Consider the following 18583-nt stretch of genomic DNA (forward strand, 5'->3'; position numbering starts at 1 on the left):
CAGAGGTGCCCCTCACCTCCCGGACGGGGCGGCTGGCCGGGCGGGGGGCTGACCCCCCCACCTCCCTCCCAGACGAGGAGGGAGGACGCTCCTCACTTCTCTGACGGGGTGGCTGCCGGGCGGAGGGGCTCCTCACTTCTCAGACGGGGCGGTTGCCAGGCAGAGGGTCTCCTCACTTCTCAGACAGGGCGGCCGGGCAGAGACACTCCTCACATCCCGGACGGGGCAGCAGGGCAGAGGTGCTCCCCACATCTCAGACGATGGGCGGCCGGGCAGAGACGCTCCTTACTTCCCAGATGTGATGGCGGCCGGGAAGAGGCGCTCCTCACTTCCTAGATGGGATGGCGGCCGGGCAGAGACGCTCCTCACTTTCCAGACTGGGCAGCCAGGCAGAGGGGCTCCTCACATCCCAGACGATGGGCAGTCAGGCGGAGACGCTCCTCACTTCCCAGACGGGGTGGCTGCCAGGCAGAGGCTGCAATCTCGGCACTTAGGGAGGCCAAGGCAGGCGGCTGGGAGGTGGTTGTAGCGAGCCGAGATCACGCCACTGCACTCCAGCCTGGGCGCCATTGAGCACTGAGTTAACGAGACTCCGTCTGCAATCCCGGCACCTCGGGAGGCCGAGGCTGGCGGATCACTCGTGGTTAGGAGCTGGAGACCAGCCCAGCCGACACATCGAAACCCCGTCTCCACCAAAAAAATACGAAAACCAGTCAGGCGTGGCGGCGCACGCCTGCAATCGCAGGCACTCGGCAGGCTGAGGCAGGAGAATCGGGCAGGGAGGTTGCAGTGAGCTGAGATGGCAGCAGTACCGTCCAGCTTCGGCTCGGCATCAGAGGGAGACCGTGGAAAGAGGGGAGAGGGGAGAGGGGAGAGGGGGGAGGGGGGAGGGGAGAGGGGAGAGGGGGGAGGGGGGAGGGGAGAGGGGAGAGGGGAGAGGGGTCGAGATTGTTAATGTTTATCATACACTTATGTTTGTTAAATCTTTGTTTTTTTTTTTTTGAGACGGAGTCTGGTTCTGTCGCCCAGGCTGGAGTGCAGTGGCGTGATCTTGGCTCACTGCAAGCTCTGCCTCCCGGGTTCACGCCATTCTCCTGCCTCAGCCTCCTGAGTAGCTGGGACTACAGGCACCCGCCACCACGCCTGGCTAATTTTTTGTATTTTTATTAGAGATGGGGTTTCACCATGTTAGCCAGGATGGTCTCGATCTCCTGACTTCGTGATCCGCCCACCTCAGCCTCCCAAAGTGCTGGGATTACAGGCGTGAGCCACCACGCCTGGCCTTTGTTAAATCTTTATCTTGGATCTTACTTTTCCAGGAAAAACCTTTGATAATTAGGGAGTTATTTGTCTTTTGGTCATTTTTAAGGCATTAAAATGACCTCTTTTTCACTTGAGAGGAGTTCCCTTTGTTTACTCCACAAATACGTACTGAGTGCCCACCGTGTAATGAGCGCATAGTTAAATACACAAGATTTGGTCAGCAAGAACTTGTTCCCCTTTCCATCTTCTGTAAAAAGTATGGTTATGTAGGCTTGTGGTGGATGCACATGAAGGACCACCTACTCAGTCCTATCAGCTGACGCACTCCATTATCAGAGGAGTAGCAGATGCTGTAGCCACGTTGTTCTCATGTGGAAAGAGGTGGCAGAGACGAGTGACAAAACGATCATGTATGAAGAAGGAACATGGAAACAGTATGAAAACCAAAAGTCTAAATGCTCTGGTACAGTTTTGTTTCTCTTTGCTTCTCAGCAGTACCAGCCAGCATATAAGCTTAGTAGTATAAGGAAGGAAAATAGGAAACGGGTTAGTATTAATATACAAGTGTAAATCAGCAAAGGAAAGCAGATTCCTAGAAAAGTAGGCAAAGACTGTTTTTGAAAAGAAGGCAAGCGGCTAATAACATGAAATACCACTCAATTTTGGCCATAGAGAAGTGCAAAATAAAACAAGATAACATTTTTGACCTAGCAAATTGGCAAGGATTAATAAGTTTGATAGTTCTTGGTGTAGGTGATAGTTTAGAGATACATTCAGTTTTATTCTGTCTATAAATTGTTGAAGTCATGTGGACAACTTGGTAATGTATCTCAATGTTAAGTTTACATATCCTTGGGTCCAGAAATTCCATTCCCATAAAATTACACAAAGATATTTATTGAGGTATTGTTTATCGTTGCAAAAAATCTGGAAGCAGTTTCCCTTCCAGTATTTCAGAGGATATGACCTTCGCATCAGAACTCATCTGACGTAATTCATTAGCGACTGTTGATCACTTCTTTCTTCTCTAAGCATACGGTCTTCACTCGGCTTCCACTCTTGATTTTTCCTCACATCCTCTATCTCTGAACATGAGAGTGTTCCAGGGCTCTGTCTTCAGACTCATTTATCTACCTTCATTTTCTTCTTAACCTCCCTCTCTCTCTCTTTTTTTTTTTTTTTCAATTGAGACAGGGTCTCACTCTGTTGCCCAGGCTGGAGTGCAGTGGTGCAATCTCAGCTCACTCCAACCTCCATCTCCTGGGCTCAAGCGATTTCCCCACCTCAGCCTCCCAAGTAGCTGGGAGTACAGGCGTCTGCTACCATGCCTGGCTGATTTTTGTTTTTAGTAGAGACAGAGTATTGCCATGTTGGCCAGGCTGGTCTCAAACTCCTGACCTCAAGTGGTCCTCCCGCCTCGGCCTCCCCCAAAGTTCTGGGATTACAGAAGGGAGCCACCACACCCAGCCTTCTTAATCTCATCTAGTTCCTTTGTTACTAAAACTTAACTCCTATGTGCAGAGGATTTCCAAGTTTATGCGTCCAGCCCAGAGCTCTGCCCTGAATTTCAGGCCTGTGTCAGTTGCCTCCAGTCATTTCCTTTTTATGTCTAACAAACATATCAAATGTAACATGTTCAAAACTGAACTCTTCCTTCTGTTCCCCACCCGAAACCCATTTCTCCTACAGCCGCCTTTCTCCTCCTCCTCCTCCTCCTTCTCCTTCTCCTCCTCTTCCTCCTCTTCTTCTTTCTCCTTTCTTCTTTCTTTCTTTCTTTTTTTTTTTTAAATAGAGACAGAGTATTAGTGTGTTACCTAGGCTGTTCTTGAACACCTGAACTCAAGTAATCCTCCCACTTTGGCCTCCCAAAGTGCTGGGATTTTAGGTGTGGGCCACTGTGCCTGACCTCCACAGCCTTCTACATCTCAATAACTGTCAACTTTTCTCCTTCTAATTTTTACAGCTAAAATCCTTGGAGTCATTCTTGTCTTTCTCTTCTTTTTATATTATATGCCAAATCCAAATCTATCAGTAAAGCTTATTGATTTTACCTTCAAAATATGTTCAGAATTTTTATTTATTTATTTTTTTTTGGAGATAGAGTCTTGCTTTGTTACCCAGGCTGGAGTGCAGTGGTGCAATCTGGGCTCACTGCAACTTCCACCTCCCAGGTTCAAGCTGGTTCTCCTGCCTCAGCCTCCCAAGTAACTGGGATTACAGGCGCGTACCACCATACCCAGCTGATTTTTGTATTTTTAGTAGAGATAGGGTTTCACCATGTTGGCCAGGCTGGTCTTGAACTCCTAACCTCAGGTGATCCACCCGCCTTGGCCTCCCAAAGTGCTGGGATTACAGGCATGAGCCACTGCATCTGGCCTATGTTCAGAATTTTACCACTTCTAATTCTCTTCACTACTGCCGCTCCAACTTAAACCATTGTCTCCCACTGAGATAACTGGACCCATTGCTTTGACCTTTGTTTTCTTTTAATCTGTTCTTAACAAAGCAGAGTGATTGTGTTGAAACATAAGTCCAGTCATGCCACTCCCCTGTCGAAAAGTCCTTAAAGTGGCCCTGCATGGTTTGTTTTCCTCCACCCTGACATGTTTTACTACTATGTCCCTTTCTCATCAGATTCCATGCACGCTAGCCACCTTGTTTTCTCAAATACTCTCTCTCAGTGATGCTCTCACCTCGGGGCCTTTGCGTTGGCTGTTGCCTTTGCCCTAACATTCTTCACCCATATATCATCATGCCCCGCTCTCTCAGTTCCCTCTGGTTTCTGCTTATATTTACTCTATTAGAGAGGCCTACCCTGGCTACACTATAAAATAGCAACTTCTCCCCACCCACCCCACCTGTTATTGAGCTCCTAGGCCCTGCGTTGTTTTTCTCCTTAGTCTACACCAGCTGACATACTATGATGGACTTTTGTCTGACTTCCCCCCACTGGAATGTAAGCTCCATCAGGTCAAGGACTTTACTTTGTTCACTTGTGTATCTGCAATGCCCAGAACGGGACCTGCTCTAATAGACACTCAGTGTAATTATATGTTGCATGAGTTAGTAAAAGCATTCTTTATAGAGGGACTGGTTAAATGAATTGTAATACATTTGTACAGTGGAATGCTATACAGCTGACAAAAGAAGTGAGGTAGCTGTATATACACCAATGAAAGATTTCTAAATATGTGTTGATAAAAATAGCAGGTGGCAGAATATTAAGAATTTGATCTTTTAAATGTTTAAAATTATTACATAATTGTGTGTTTTAACATAGGAAATTTGAGGTTTTATTTTTAAGAGAGAGGTCTCGCTATGTTGCCCAGGCTGGGGTATGGTGGCTATTCACAGGTGCAATCATAGCATTATAGCATACTATAGCCTTGGAACTTCTGGGTTCAAGCAATTCTCTTGCCTCAGTTTCCAGAGTAGCTGCAACTAGAGATTGCACCACAGTAGCTGCAACTAGAGATTGCACCACTGCACTCCAGCCTGGGTGACAAAGTGAGACTCAGTCTCAAAGAAAAAAAAAATTAGTATTTGGCCTCACAGTCTAGTGCTCATTCTATACCACCACACTAGCTCCCAGTATGAAGGCTATCTGTTTGTACAAAGACAATATATATCAGGCTAGAGAATAAGATATCTGAGCTGACCTCTCACTTTTAACTTTATGACATTACAACATACATAAAGATCCAGGAAGAAGGGAGATGTAGAGGGATTAGAAAAAGGTCATTTCCTCTTCTATTGGTGAGAATGTTGTCAGGGAAAATCATAAGCAAATAGTTTCCTAAATTATGAAAATAGAACATGTACCTGACCCGCAAGAAATTGAGGAGATGGAGAAGAGTAAAATTCTTCCCTTGGATTTCTCAGAGAGATAACTACTGTTAACAGTTTGTGTTTTGGATTTTCTAAGGATTATCATTTTAATGTCAAATAATGTGTTCCTTATTTAATCTTATTTATTGATTTATTTATTTATTGGTGGAGACAGGGTCCCACTGTGTTGCCTAGGCTGGTCTTGAACCATCCTCCTGCCTTGGCCTCTCAAAGTGTGGGGATTACAGGCTTGAGCCACTGTACCTGGCCTTATTTAATCAACTTTAAGTAAGATCTATTTACTGCTTGTTATGAAGGACAAATTTAACATAACTTTCACCCAGTCTTTCTTTCTTTTTCAGTTGTTTAGTTATTGTTACAGTATGAGTGTTTGATATTTAGTTTGTTATTTTAACTACAATTGAGTCTTTTCTGCTTTGTAAATTATTCTAAGACTTGAAAACAAGGAACATGTACAATATTATGATTGTTTCATTGTTGGGCATTGCAAAACCAAATGATTTTATTGGACTCACTGAAAAAAAGAGAGACATTGAATTAGTTTAGATTGTAACAGTTCTAGTCGTCAAGGTCTACTGGATCTTTTTTTCCCTTAATGGCAAGTCTGTTGTTTCCTTAAAACTTGTGTATTTTAACATTATGCAGATGTTCTTCAAAACTTAATTTTTTAAAAAGGTAGTTTCCTTTTTTTATGCCAAAGTATTTTACAATACAATTCAGAAATCTTGACCTCCTATCTCTAAATAGTTAAATAGGCATTTTAAAAAAACATGTTAACATTTTGCTAGATAGCGAAATTAGCATTATAACGTATTTATTAGCATCTATAAAATAGAACTTTCTTCTCATCATCTGTGCCTGTTGCTCTACACTGACATACAGTTCTACTAGAAAGACAGGCTAAATGCTTAGTTCTTTCCTTTTAATTACTAATGAGGCTTTTACATTTTTTTTTTAACTTTTAAAGTAGGGAGTTGTTCGATAGCTGTGCCAGATGGTGACAAATAGCTTTCTCTTCTTTGATTATCATGGCTTCATGGATTTTCATGGGTGTACATCAGTAAATAGAATCATTCTTTTTTGGTGCCAGTTGGTCATGGCTTTATCCTTTTACCAGTCGACGGACATTTAGGTTGTTTCCACTTCTTGGCTATTATGAATGATGTTGCTATGAACATTCATGTATAAGACTTTGTGTAGACATATGTTTTAGTTTCTTTTGGATATATGCTGGAGAGTGAAATTGCCAGGTCATATGGTAACTGTTTTTGAGGAACTGCCAGACTCTTCCACAGCAGCTGCACCATTTTACATTCCCCGCAGCAGTACATTCCAATTTCTCCATGTCCTTGCCAGTACTTGCTATTGTCTCTCTTTTTCATTATAGCCATCCTAGTGGGTGTAAAGTGGCATCTCATTGTGGTTTTGATTTGCATTCCCCAAAAAACTGGTGATGTTGAGCATTTTTTCATTTGCTAATTGGGCTTTTGTGCATCTTCTTTGGAGAGATCACTATTCAAATCCTTTACCCATTTTTAAATAGTGTTGCCTTTATTGTTAAGTTCTAAGCATTCTTTATATATTCTGAATATTAGATCTTTGTCAACTATATGATTGGCAAAGGTTTTCTATTCTGTGGGTGGTCAGTTTACTTCTTGACGGTGTCCTGTGAAGCACAGAAGTTTTTAATTTTGAGAAAAGTTCAATTTATCTGTTTTTTTTCTTTTGTTGCTTATGCTTTTAGTGTTGTAGCCAAGGCTTTACCTAACCTAAAGTCAAGAAAATTTACTCTTATATTTTCTTCTATGTGTTTTATACTTTTAGCTCTTACATTTAGGTCTTTTTTCCATCTTGTGTTAATTTTTGTGTGTGGTAGAGGAAGGAGTTCCAACTTCATTTTTTTTGCCTGTGTATATCCTATTGTCCCAGCACCATTTGTTGAAAATACTGTGCTTTTACCATTGAACTGTCGGCACCATTTTCAAAAATGAACTGACTTACAGCAAGAGGTTTATTTATGGACTCTAAATCCTGCTCCATCTATATGTTTGTTATATTAGCCCATTCTCACACTGCTACAAAGAACTACCTGAGACTGGGTAATTTATGAAGAAAAGAAGTTTAATTAACTCATAGTTCTGCAGGCTTAACAGGAAGCATGACTGGGAGGCCTCAGGAAACTTACAATCATGGGAGAAGGTGAAGGAGAAGCAAGCACCTTCTTCTCAGGAAAGAGAGTGAGAGAGTGAAGGGGAAAGTGCCATGCAGTTTTAAACCATCAGATCTCGTGAGAACTCACTCACTATCATGAGAACAGCAAGGGGGAAATATGCCCTCGTGATCCAATCAGCTCCCACCAGACCCTTCCCCTGATATATGAGGAATACAATTCGACATGAGATTTGGGTGGGGACACAGAAAAAACCATATCACCTGTCTTTATGCCAGGACCACACTGTCTGAATAACTGTAGCTTTGTAATAAGTCTTGAAATTGGGAAGTGCGAACCTTCCAACTTTGTTGGGTTTCAAGATTGTATTGGCTGTTTGGGATCTGTTGCATTTCCCTGTGATTTTTAAGATCATCCTTTCAGTTTCTATAAATAAACCAGATAGGATTTGATAGCAATTGTGTTGAATCCGTAGATCAATTTAAGAAGTATTGCCTTTTTAACAGTATTAAGTCTTTCAATCCATGAACACAAAATATCTATTTAGGACCCTTTGATTTCTTTCAACAATGTTTTGCAACTTGCAATATATAGTCCTATATTTCTTTTGTTAAAATTATTCCTAAGTATTTATTCTTTTTACACTATTGCAAATGGAATAGTTTTCTTAGTTTTATTTTCAGATTGCTCACTGCTAGAGTATAGAAATACAACTGATTTTTGTATGTTGATCTATCATGATGGAGTCTTGCTCTTTCACCTAGGCTGGAGTGCAGTGGTGTGATCTCAGCTCACTGCAACCTCTGCCTCCCGGGTTCAAGCGATTCTCCTGCCTCAGCCTCCCGAGTAGCTGGGATTATAGGTGCCTGCCACTACGCCCAACTAATTTTTTGTATTTTTAGTAGAGATGGGGTTTCACCATGTTGACCAGGCTGGTCTCGAACTCCTGATCTTGTGATTCACTCACCTCAGCTTCCCAAAGTGCTGGGATTGTTTTAAAGGTTTAAGCAAGTTTTAAAACGTTAATTGTAAAGAAAATTCTGTGTGTAAACATATTAGCTAAAGTTAAAAAGGTATCATCCAGTTTTTCTGGGACATCCTTGTCTTTCTTGTTCATGATTTTTAAGGGAAAATATGAGGTCTTTAAAAATAAATATTACATTAGCCAGGCGTGGTGGTGTGCACCTGTAATCCCAGTTATTTGGGAGGCTGAGGCAGGAGAATTGCTTGAACCCAGGAGATGGAGGTTGCAGTGAACTGAGATTGTGCCACTGCACTCCAGCCTGGGTGACAGCGCGAGAGACTGTCTCAAAAAAAGAGAAAAAGTATGTTTACTGTATGCTTTTCAGAGGTGGACATTTTTTAGGTTAAGAAAGTTCCTCTCTTTTTTTTTTTTTTTTGTTGTTGTTTTTTAAAGACAGGGTCTCATTTTGTCACCCAGGCTGTTGGAGTGCAGTGGCCTAATTGTGGCTCACTACAGCCTCAACTGCTTGGGCTCAAGCCATCCTCCCACCTCAGCCTCCCCAAATAGCTGGGACTATAGGTGTATGCCACCACACCCGGCTGATTTTTTGTTTTTTTGTTTGTTTGTTGAGCAAAGTCTTCCTTTGTCACTGAGGCTGGAGTGCAGTGGCATGGATCTCGGTTCAGTGCAACCTCTGCTTCCCGGATTCAAGCAATTCTCCTGCCTCAGCCTTCTGAGTAGCTAGGATTACAGGCGCACACCACTGTGCCTGGCTAATTTTTGTATCTTTAGTAGAGACGGAGTTTCACCATGTTGGCCAGGCTGGTCTTGAACTCCTGACCTCAAGTGATCTGCCCGCCTTGGCCTCCCAGAATGCTGGGATTACAGGCATGAGCCACCACACCATGCCCTGATTTCTTTTGTAGAGACAGGGTTTTGCCATTTTGGCCAGGCTGGTCTGGAACTCCTGAGCTCAAGCTATCAGCTCGCCTTGGCCTCCCAAAGTACTGCGATTATAGGCATGAGCCACTGCACCCGGCTGAGAAAGTTCCCTATTCTGAGTTTGTTGATTGTTTTTTTTTTTTTACATAATGAAAAGGGTTTTTTATTTCAGAGAAATTTTGTTTTACTGTTTCTTTGATTATTTCATTTCCTCTGTTCTTTTCTCTAGAAAGCCATTAGATAGTTTCAGGGTCTCTGTGCTATTCATGTTTCTTTTCTTTTGTGCTCCATTTAACCTTTTGTTTTATCTTCTGGGAGATTTTCTTATTTTCTTTTCTTTCTTTTTTTTTTTTTGAGACTGAGTCTCGCCCTGTCACCCAGGCTGGAGTGCAGTGGCACGATCTTGGCTCACTGCAACCTCTGCCACCCAGGTTCAAGTGATTCTTCTGCCTCAGCCTCCCGAGTAACTGGGACTATAGGCACATACCACCACACCCAGCTAATTTTAAAAAATATTTTTAGTAGAGACGGGGTTTCACCATGTTGGCCAGGCTGGTCTCGAACTCCTGACCTCAGGTGATCCACCCGTCTCGGCCTCCCAAAGTGCTGGGATTACAGGCATGAGACACTGCACCTGGCCTCTTCTGGGAGATTTTCTTGACATTCTCTTTTAGGTTACTGGCTGTGTATTCAGCTGTGTCCATTTTGATATTTAACCCACCTATTAAATTTTTAAACTTTGATAATCATATTTTGTCAATTTGATTATTCGTGTTCTTTACTTTTTTAATTTTTGTAGCTACAGTATCCTTTTGATCCTCTCTGGACCTATTTTATTTTTTTCATCTTAAGAACCTTTAATACAGTTATCTAAATGCAGAGTTTCAGTTTATGAAATGAACCAAAGCAGTTTGTCATTTCATACTATAAAATATTGAAAATCAAGTGCTAAACTGATACTTTAGTTTTAAAGTTGTTTATTGAATTATCTGTTAACTCTTATGAGTAGGTATTGTTTTTTTGTCTTGGATTTTTCCTTTTGTGCTATTGGGGTTGTCTTGAAAATGTATTTAGCTTAGCGGAATGAGGGATTAGAGTGATTAATATAGGTTGTTGGCATGGATTTTTTTTTTTTTCTTTTTGGTAACATAGTCTCTTTGTTTTCCAGTTTTGCATTTCTAGATTTTAACACAGGACCGGGCACAGAGGGTCACATTTAATGTTGAATGAATGATCAGTTACAGCATTTTTTTCTCTAACGGATCTGAGCATTGTCACATGAGATCCCTATATTGTGTAGTACCTTTTACCTTTTGAAAACACTGTTTTCATTTTCATGAGGATTTTCTGCTTCCCGACTAAGGAATTTCCTAACTGCCTACGTCCTCAGTTAACTTTTGCATTTTTACTTATCAATGAGCTATTTATATGTGTATTTTTACAGAAAGCTTTAATTTGGAAACATCACACTGAATCACTTTCTAACACCCTTAGTTTGCTGGAAGACAACTTAGAATCAGAAATAAGCATATTTAAACCCATATACCATATATCAAGAAATCTGTAAAGGGCCTTTTAGATCCCTCTTCTATGGGATCTGGCAACACAGAGCCATTCCTACAACTCCCAAAAGCAGATCTCTATCCAGCACAGACAGACCCGGGTAGGCTGATGATCAATAACCAGTGGAGGGGTATATTTGCTGCATAGGAATAAATGCTAACCTTAGATAGTCTATGATTCCCCTTTGTCTTCTCTATTTCTCTGTTGGTATCTCATTGTTTGTATTATATTCAGAACTTGCATTATGGGTAATTAAAGTCCTTTGGAACGTGCTTTAAGTTTTTGAGGCTTTTCTTTACCCTTCTAGTGTATTGGAGTAGAAACGCTTATACTGCAGCATGGTGTTAAGGAAAGTGCGCACACTGTTTTTTGTTTATGGTATTCCACGGAAATTAAGTGCACACACTTTGAACTTCCTAACTGCCTACTTCCTCAGTTTACTTTTGCATTTTACTTATCATTGGGCCATATATGTGTGTGTGTGTGTGTGTGTGTGTGTGTGTGTCTTTTTTATTTTTATTTTTATTTTTTTTGAGTCAGAGTCTCACTCTGTCATCCAGGCTGGAGTGCAGTGGTACGATCTCGACTCACTGCATCTTCTGCCTTCCAGGTTCAAGCGATTCTCCTGCCTCAGCCTCCCAAGTAGCTGGGACTACAGGCACGTACCACCACACCTGGCTAATTTTTTATATTTTTAGTAGAGACGAGGTTTCACCATATTGGCCAGGCTGGTCTTGAACTCCTGACCTCGTGATCTGCCTGCCCTGGCCTCCCAAAGTGACAGGATTACAGGCATGAGCCACTGCACCCGGCCCTATGTGAGCTTTAATTTAGAAATATCTCACTAAATCACTTTCTAATACCCTCAGTTTGCTGGAAGAAAACTTAGAATCAGATATAAGCATATTTAAACCAATATACCATATATCTAGAAATCTGTAGAAGTGTCTTTTAATCATTTGATTTTTTTTGTTTTTTTTATTTTTTATTTTTTGAGACGGAATCTTGCTCTGTCACCCAGGCTGGAGTGCGGTGGCATGATCTCTGCTCACTGCAACCTCTGCCTCCTGGGTTAAAGCAATTCTCCTGCCTCAGCCTCCCGAGTAGGTGGGATTATAGGTACCTGCCCCCACGCCCAGATTATTTTTTTTGTATGTTTAGTAGAGACGGGGTTTCACCATGTTGGCCAGGCTGGTCTTGAACTCCTGACCTCATGATCCGCCCACCTTAGCCTCCCAAAGTGCTGGGATTACAGTCGTGAGCCACTGCACCCAGTCTAATCATTTGATTCTTATTGGCTCTTATTATAAATATAGTTCAGACAGTCATTTGTATAGAAACACATTGTAGGGCCGGGCGTGGTGGCTCACGCCTGTAATCCCAGCACTTTGGGAGGCTGAGGTGGGCGGATCATGAGGTCAGGAGATCGAGACCATCCTGGCTAACACGGTGAAAACACCATCTCTACTAAAAAAAAAAATTCAAAAAATTAGCCGGGAGTGGTGGCGGACGCCTGTAGTCCCAGCTACTCGGGAGGCTGAGTCAGGAGAATGGTGTGAACCTGGGAGGCAGAGCTTGTAGTGATCCGAGATCGTGCCACTGCACTCCAGCCTGAGCAACAGAGCAAGACTCCATCTCAAAAAAAAAAAAAAAGTAAAAATAAAAAATAAAAAAATAGAAACGCATTGTAAAAGGAGAGGATTGTAAAAGCAATCAAATGATAACTGAAGGAAAGAATGCTTGTATCCTAGTGCATTATAATACTTGAGGTTCATAATGATGACCCTTAATTAGTAAGGAAAGATTGGATTTGCTGCATCCTAGAGTAGAGAACATTTTTAGTTATTTCGAATTATATAGACTTGGCGCTCCCCCCGAGACCCCCACCGCAAGATGGAGTCTTGCTCTGTCACCCAGGCTGGAGTGCAGTGGTGTGATCTCAGCTCATCGCAACCTCCACCTCCCAGGCTGAAGCGATTCTCCTGCCCCAGCCTCCTAAGTAGCTGGGATTACAGGCGCCCACCACCACGCCCGGCTAATTTTTTTTGTTTTGTATTGTTTTTTTTTTTTTTTAGTAGAGATGAGATTTCACCATGTTGGCCAGGCTGGTCTTCAACTTCTGACCTTAGCTGATCCACCTGCCTCAGCCTCCCAAAGTGCTGGGATTATACACCTGAGCCACCGCACCCAGCCTCAAATCATAAACTTTTTTTTTTTTTTTTTTGAGACGAAGTCTCGCTCTGTTGCCCAGGCTGGAATGAAGTGACACAATCTTGGCTCACTGCAAGCTCCGCTTCCCAGGTTCAAGCGATTCTCCTGCCTCAGCCTCCCCAGTAGCCGGGATTACAGGCGTGCGCCACTGTGCCTGGCTAATTTTTTGTATTTCCAGTAGAGATGGGGTTTCACCATGTTGGCCAGGCTGGTCTTGAATTCCTGACCTCAGGTCATCCACCCGCCTCGGCCTCCCAAAGTGCTAGGATTACAGGCATGAGCCACTGTGCTCAGCCTCAAATCATAAACTTTTTAAAGGTTTATCCCTGACCCTCTAAATTAGGTTATGTGCCTTGTTATATGCTCTTTTAGCACTTCTCCTAATTGTGATTGTGTATTTATTATATGATTGTTTATTCAACAGTTTCTTTCAACAAATATTTACCAAGTGTTTAGTAAATCTTCTTTTGGATTGTAAGCTTCATTAAGGCAGAGTAAGGACTGAGTCTGTGGTTTCTCTTGGCCATGTGCACCTAGCACCTAGCACAGTGCTTAGACATAGGGAGTACTTAATAAATAGTCATTGAATGGATACATTAAAATGGCATTAATAATGCTGCCTATCTGATAAGGCTGTTGTGAGCCTTCAATGAAATCGTGTGTAGGAAGTGCTAGTTTGCTCACAGGTTGGTGGTAACAGTCTACTGTGGTCATTGAGAGCAGTTATTGTGGACACAACCCACAGTTCTTGTCACCCCACCCACTAGCTCTGTGAACCCACATAGGTACTTAATATCTCTGATTTTTATTTTATTTATCTGTAAAATGGAACTAATAATTACAACCACCTTATAGGACAGAGTCTTGGCTCTGTCACCCAGGCTGGAGTGCAGTGGTGTGATCTCGTCTCACTGCAACCTCCGCCTCCCAGGCTCAAGCAATTCTCCTGCCTCAGCCTCCTGAGTAGCTGGGATTACAGGTGTGCAACACCGTGCCTAGCTAATTTTTGTATTTTTAGTAAGATGGGGTTTTGCCATGTTGGCCAGGCTGGTCTCAAGCTTCTGGCCTCAAGTGATCCACCTGATTCAGCCTCCCAAAGTGCTAGGATTACAGGTGAGCCACCTGACCCAGCCTCCTTATAGGATTTTGTAAGAATTAACCTGTGACAATGACAGTGAAACATTTAGGTTACAGTAACTTGTTGAATAGATGGTGGTTATACCATTGTTAATATATTAATGAGTAAGAACAGTAATCAAAAGAATATGTAGAAAGTATCAGAAGAAATTCACTTGTGGAAATGCTGTATTCTCTGATGAGATAGTAGTACTGTATTTTTACTATTCCATGATCCTCAGAATATTGAATATTTTCTACTTAGGTCTGTGATGGGTCATACTTTGTTAGCTGCAGTTTTACCTTGTTTTAAAAAGTACTATTAGGCTAGGCGTGGTGGCTCACGCCTGTAATCCCAGCACTTTGGGAGGCCAAGGCGGGCGGATCACAAGGTCAGGAGATCAAGACCATCCTGGCTAACACAGTGAAACCCCGTCTCCACTAAACATACAAAAAGTTAGCCAGGCATGGTGGCAGGTGCCTGTAATCCCAGCTACTTGGGAGGCTGAGGCAGGAGAATGGCATAAACCCGGGAGGCAGAGCTTGCAGTGAGCCCAGATCGCGCCACTGCACTCCAGCCTGGGTGACAGAGCGAGACTCTGTCTCAAAAAAAAAAAAAAAAAAAAAAGTACTATTGAGAATATAATATAATTAACCTGAATAGGTTAATAACCTGAATAGGTTAATTATATTATGGAACCTAAACCATATAAATTTAAAATGCCTTAGAATGCCCAGTCAGCAAGTGACAGTATTAGAAATCAACCTGGATTTTAGACTGCTGTGTGTTCATGGATAATGTTTGTGTGTTTAGGAGACTATTCTGAATAGTGTTTCACAGTCCTTTACGTGCATCCCCTGTGCATTGGATGCTTCACTAGCCTTTTCTGACTAAAGCATATGAAAATACAAGTGAAAGGGCAAGTTATTACAGGAATAACTTTTCATTTTCTCTAATTTTCATATTTTAAAAATTCATTTGTAAGCATTTGATACTTTAAACCTGTTTACAGGAACTTGGTATAAACCACCATGTCTCATATTTGAATTGTTTTACTTTCTTCTTGGCCACGTGGCCCTGACTTCTCACTTTCATAAGAAGGGGTTTGTATTGTGGAGATACAAATTATGGAGTTGTTTGCATTAATACAAGTGTTTGTGGAAAAAGATGCCAAACTTTCCTGTGATTGGTAATGCACCTTTATTGTAGGCTCAGCAAAACAGTCCCTCATCTACGGGATCTGCCAACACAGAGCATTCCTGCAGCTCCCAAAAACAGATCTCCATCCAGCACAGACAGACCCAGGTAGGTTGGTGATCGATAATCAGTTGAGGGGCATACCTGCTGTGTAGGAATAAGGGCTAACCTGTGTAGTCTGTCATTCTTCTCTGACTTCTCTGTATTTCTCTGACCACCTCATTATTTGTGTGTATTATATTCAGAACTTGCATTATGGGTATTTAAAGTCCTTTGGAAGGTGCTTTAACTTTTTGAGGCTTTTCTTTACTCTTCCGGTGTATTGTAGCAGAAATGCTTATGCTAAAGCATGGTGTTAAGGAAAGTGCACGCTTTTTTTTTTTTTCCTACAGTATTCCACAGAAGAAAAGTACCTACACTTTGAAGGCCTCAAAGTTCAGATTCTGGCACTGTGGCCTAAGTTCAGATTCTGGCCTGGGCCTCAGTTTTTCTTAGTACAAATCATCTGTGAAAATGTGGTTGATTCTCATGATCTCAGACAGTGTATACAAAATGTTTATTAGTAGTGTACTTGTAGTAGGCTTTCAATAAATGTTAATTCCCTAATTTATGAAAGTAGTTAATGTATTCCTTTTCCTGCTTACTTATTTATACCTGGCTAAACTTCTCTCAGATGTGAGATACCAACATGGTTTACTCCTTAAATTGTGTTCAGAAACTCTTTAATTTAGGGAGTGTTCTGAACATTTGAGGATTGTATCTGCAAAGGATGGTGGCTATTGCTTCCATTTTGTAGTTTTGAGTATACTGGGTTTTCTTGAAGCCTCTTTTGATACTGTATATATTATCTTCAAGACAGGATCGTTGGCAATCTAGGAGAATTTCTTAAATCTCAAGAGGTATACAACTCCCTGGAGCACATTTGAATTTTATCTAAATCACCAGCTCTTGTACAGTTCAGTTAGATAGTTGAACACTCAGGTAGCTTCTTCTCTTCCCTTCTGATTGCTCTCTGTTTCCACCAGATGGCGCATTTGTTCCTTAGAGAGTTGTGTCAAGTCTCCTGTGAGATCGTTTTCTATTCAAAGTTAGTTTCATTTCTGGAGTAACGTGTTTCTACGTTGTTCAGTGCACAGTAGTGAGAATTCATACATTTGATTCCAGAATTAACATGTGTTTGAAGTGTAGGTGTAGTGGGACGTAAGGAACCCAGCAGAGGACTTGAACAATGAGATGAGACAAGCAGATTTCATTTCTTAAGCCATGTGATTCTAGGCCATTTGTGTGAGCAAGTGCTTTTTTTTCCCCCCAAGAAAGGTAACGAGAAGAGTGTGATGACATATAACATGTTGAGACTAATCCTAAATTTGTTTTACCTTTGTCTCTGTAGTCCAACCTCACAATAGAAAAAATATCTGCACTAGAAAACAGTAAGAATTCTGACCTAGAGAAGAGGGAGGGAAGAATAGATGATTTATTAAGAGTAAGTATTAAAATTTGGTAAGATATTTTATAGCAAGCACCATTTGTTATATATATTTGGATTATGTACATATCATAGAAGTAATTACTATAGCCAAATAACAATGAAATAATAAACATTTGGGTATTTTTCTTTAATTGAGGGAATCTGAGTAGGAACCAGGTTCCTGCATTCTAAACACTACCTTTAAATTGGAAATCTTATACTGTAGTATTTTAATGATTGAATTTATATGGGAGAAATAGATATGTGGAGTGTTATATTTCATCTAGAACTGTGGGAATAAGTATAAAGTGTTGTTTTCCCATTCCAGAGAAATTATTTTAATATTGTTGAATTTTATAAGCTATTTCAAAGGACTTTTTAGCCCATTTTGCTTTTTGTACCTTTTATAACCTACTCACCCAAACTTTTTTGTGCTTACAAAAGAAACCTTTAAAATGCTTCATCTGGAATTAAATAGATATCACTAGAAAATACTTTATCAATATATTTTGAACATGCAATTTGGCATGACTGACTCATAGTTTTTAAAGAGTAAAAAGGGCCGGACATGGTGGTTCACACCTGTAATCCCAGCACTTTGGGAGGCCAACGCAGGTGGATCACTTGAGGTCAGGAGTTTGAGACCACCCTGGCCAACATGTTGAAAAGAAACCCTGTCTCTACTAAAAAAATATAAAACATTATCCTGGTGTGGTGGCAAGCGGCTGTAGTCCCAGCTACTTGGGAGGCTGAGACAGGGGAATTGCTTGAGCCTGGGAGGCGGAGGTTGCAGTGAGCCGAGATTGCGCCACTGCATTCCAGCCTGGGCGACAGAGTGATACTTCGTGTCAAGAAAAAAATAAGAAAGTAAAAAGGACCGGGCATGGTGGCCCATACCTGCCACTTTGGGAGGCTGAGGCAGGAGGATTGCTTGAGATCAGGGGCTTGAGACCAGCATGCATGACACAGCAAGACCCCATTTCTATAAAAGAATACAAAATTTGCCAGGCATGGTGGTGTGTCTGTGGTCCCAGCTACTGGGAGCCTGAGGTGGGAAGATGCTTGAGCCCAGGACCTCTAGGCTACAGCAAGCCAAGTTCACACTGCTGCGCTCCAGCCTGGACAACAGAGCAAGACCCTGCCTCAAAAAAAAAAAAACCATTATACATGCTCTTTACAAAATACAGAAAAATATGTCACTCATAATTCCATTAATTGGGATTAAACATTTGGTACATTTTTTTTCAGTAATTTTGAGCTGTTTGAAGTAGATATGTGTGTATATATATATATATATACACACACACACACACACAAATGAATATATATATAAATGTTACTGATTTACGAATAACATTGGCTAGCATTTTTCTCTTCTCTAGTGATTTAGAAGGTATAGGTTTGATCCTTATTTCTGCTAATGTGGTAGTTAATCTGACTCTTTAGGGTCCTGAAACCTCCAGGGCTACTGTGACACAGCAAGATGGGGATCGGCAACCTTGCCTTTGTCAGTCTTTCTTATTAGGCTTTGGGTACAATTTTGTTTGAATATGTGTTTAATAATACAGATTATAAAAGTCACTGTACTCATGATGATCTGACCTCCAAAATTTTTTTACTTGTATCATATTTCTGTACTTAATAAAAACATAAGGTAAAATAGTGTATTTTGACTCCTTTTTATATAAAACCTGGAATTCAGCACATAGCTAAACTAAGTCTGGCCTTTATTAGTAAAGTCTGGTGTGTTTATATTATTATTAATTTTTTTTTTTTTTGAGACAGAGTCTTGCTCTGTTGCCCAGACTGAAGTGCAGTGGCGTGATCTCAGCTCACTGC

General features: G+C 41.4%; 1 protein-coding gene across 1 annotated transcript in view; it reads left to right on the plus strand.

The window, feature by feature from the left end:
• Window positions 1-18583, plus strand: part of LOC117981107 (serine/threonine-protein kinase tousled-like 2) — a 48767-nt gene that overhangs the window by 17274 nt on the left and 12910 nt on the right. The window contains exons 4-5 of the mRNA XM_034964937.3: window positions 15289-15384; window positions 16667-16759. Of these exons, the coding sequence (XP_034820828.2) occupies window positions 15289-15384; window positions 16667-16759 (189 nt within the window). The remainder of the gene's footprint in view (window positions 1-15288; window positions 15385-16666; window positions 16760-18583) is intronic.

This window comes from Pan paniscus, chromosome 6, assembly GCF_029289425.2.
Source record: "Pan paniscus chromosome 6, NHGRI_mPanPan1-v2.0_pri, whole genome shotgun sequence".
Classification (NCBI taxonomy): domain Eukaryota; kingdom Metazoa; phylum Chordata; class Mammalia; order Primates; family Hominidae; genus Pan; species Pan paniscus.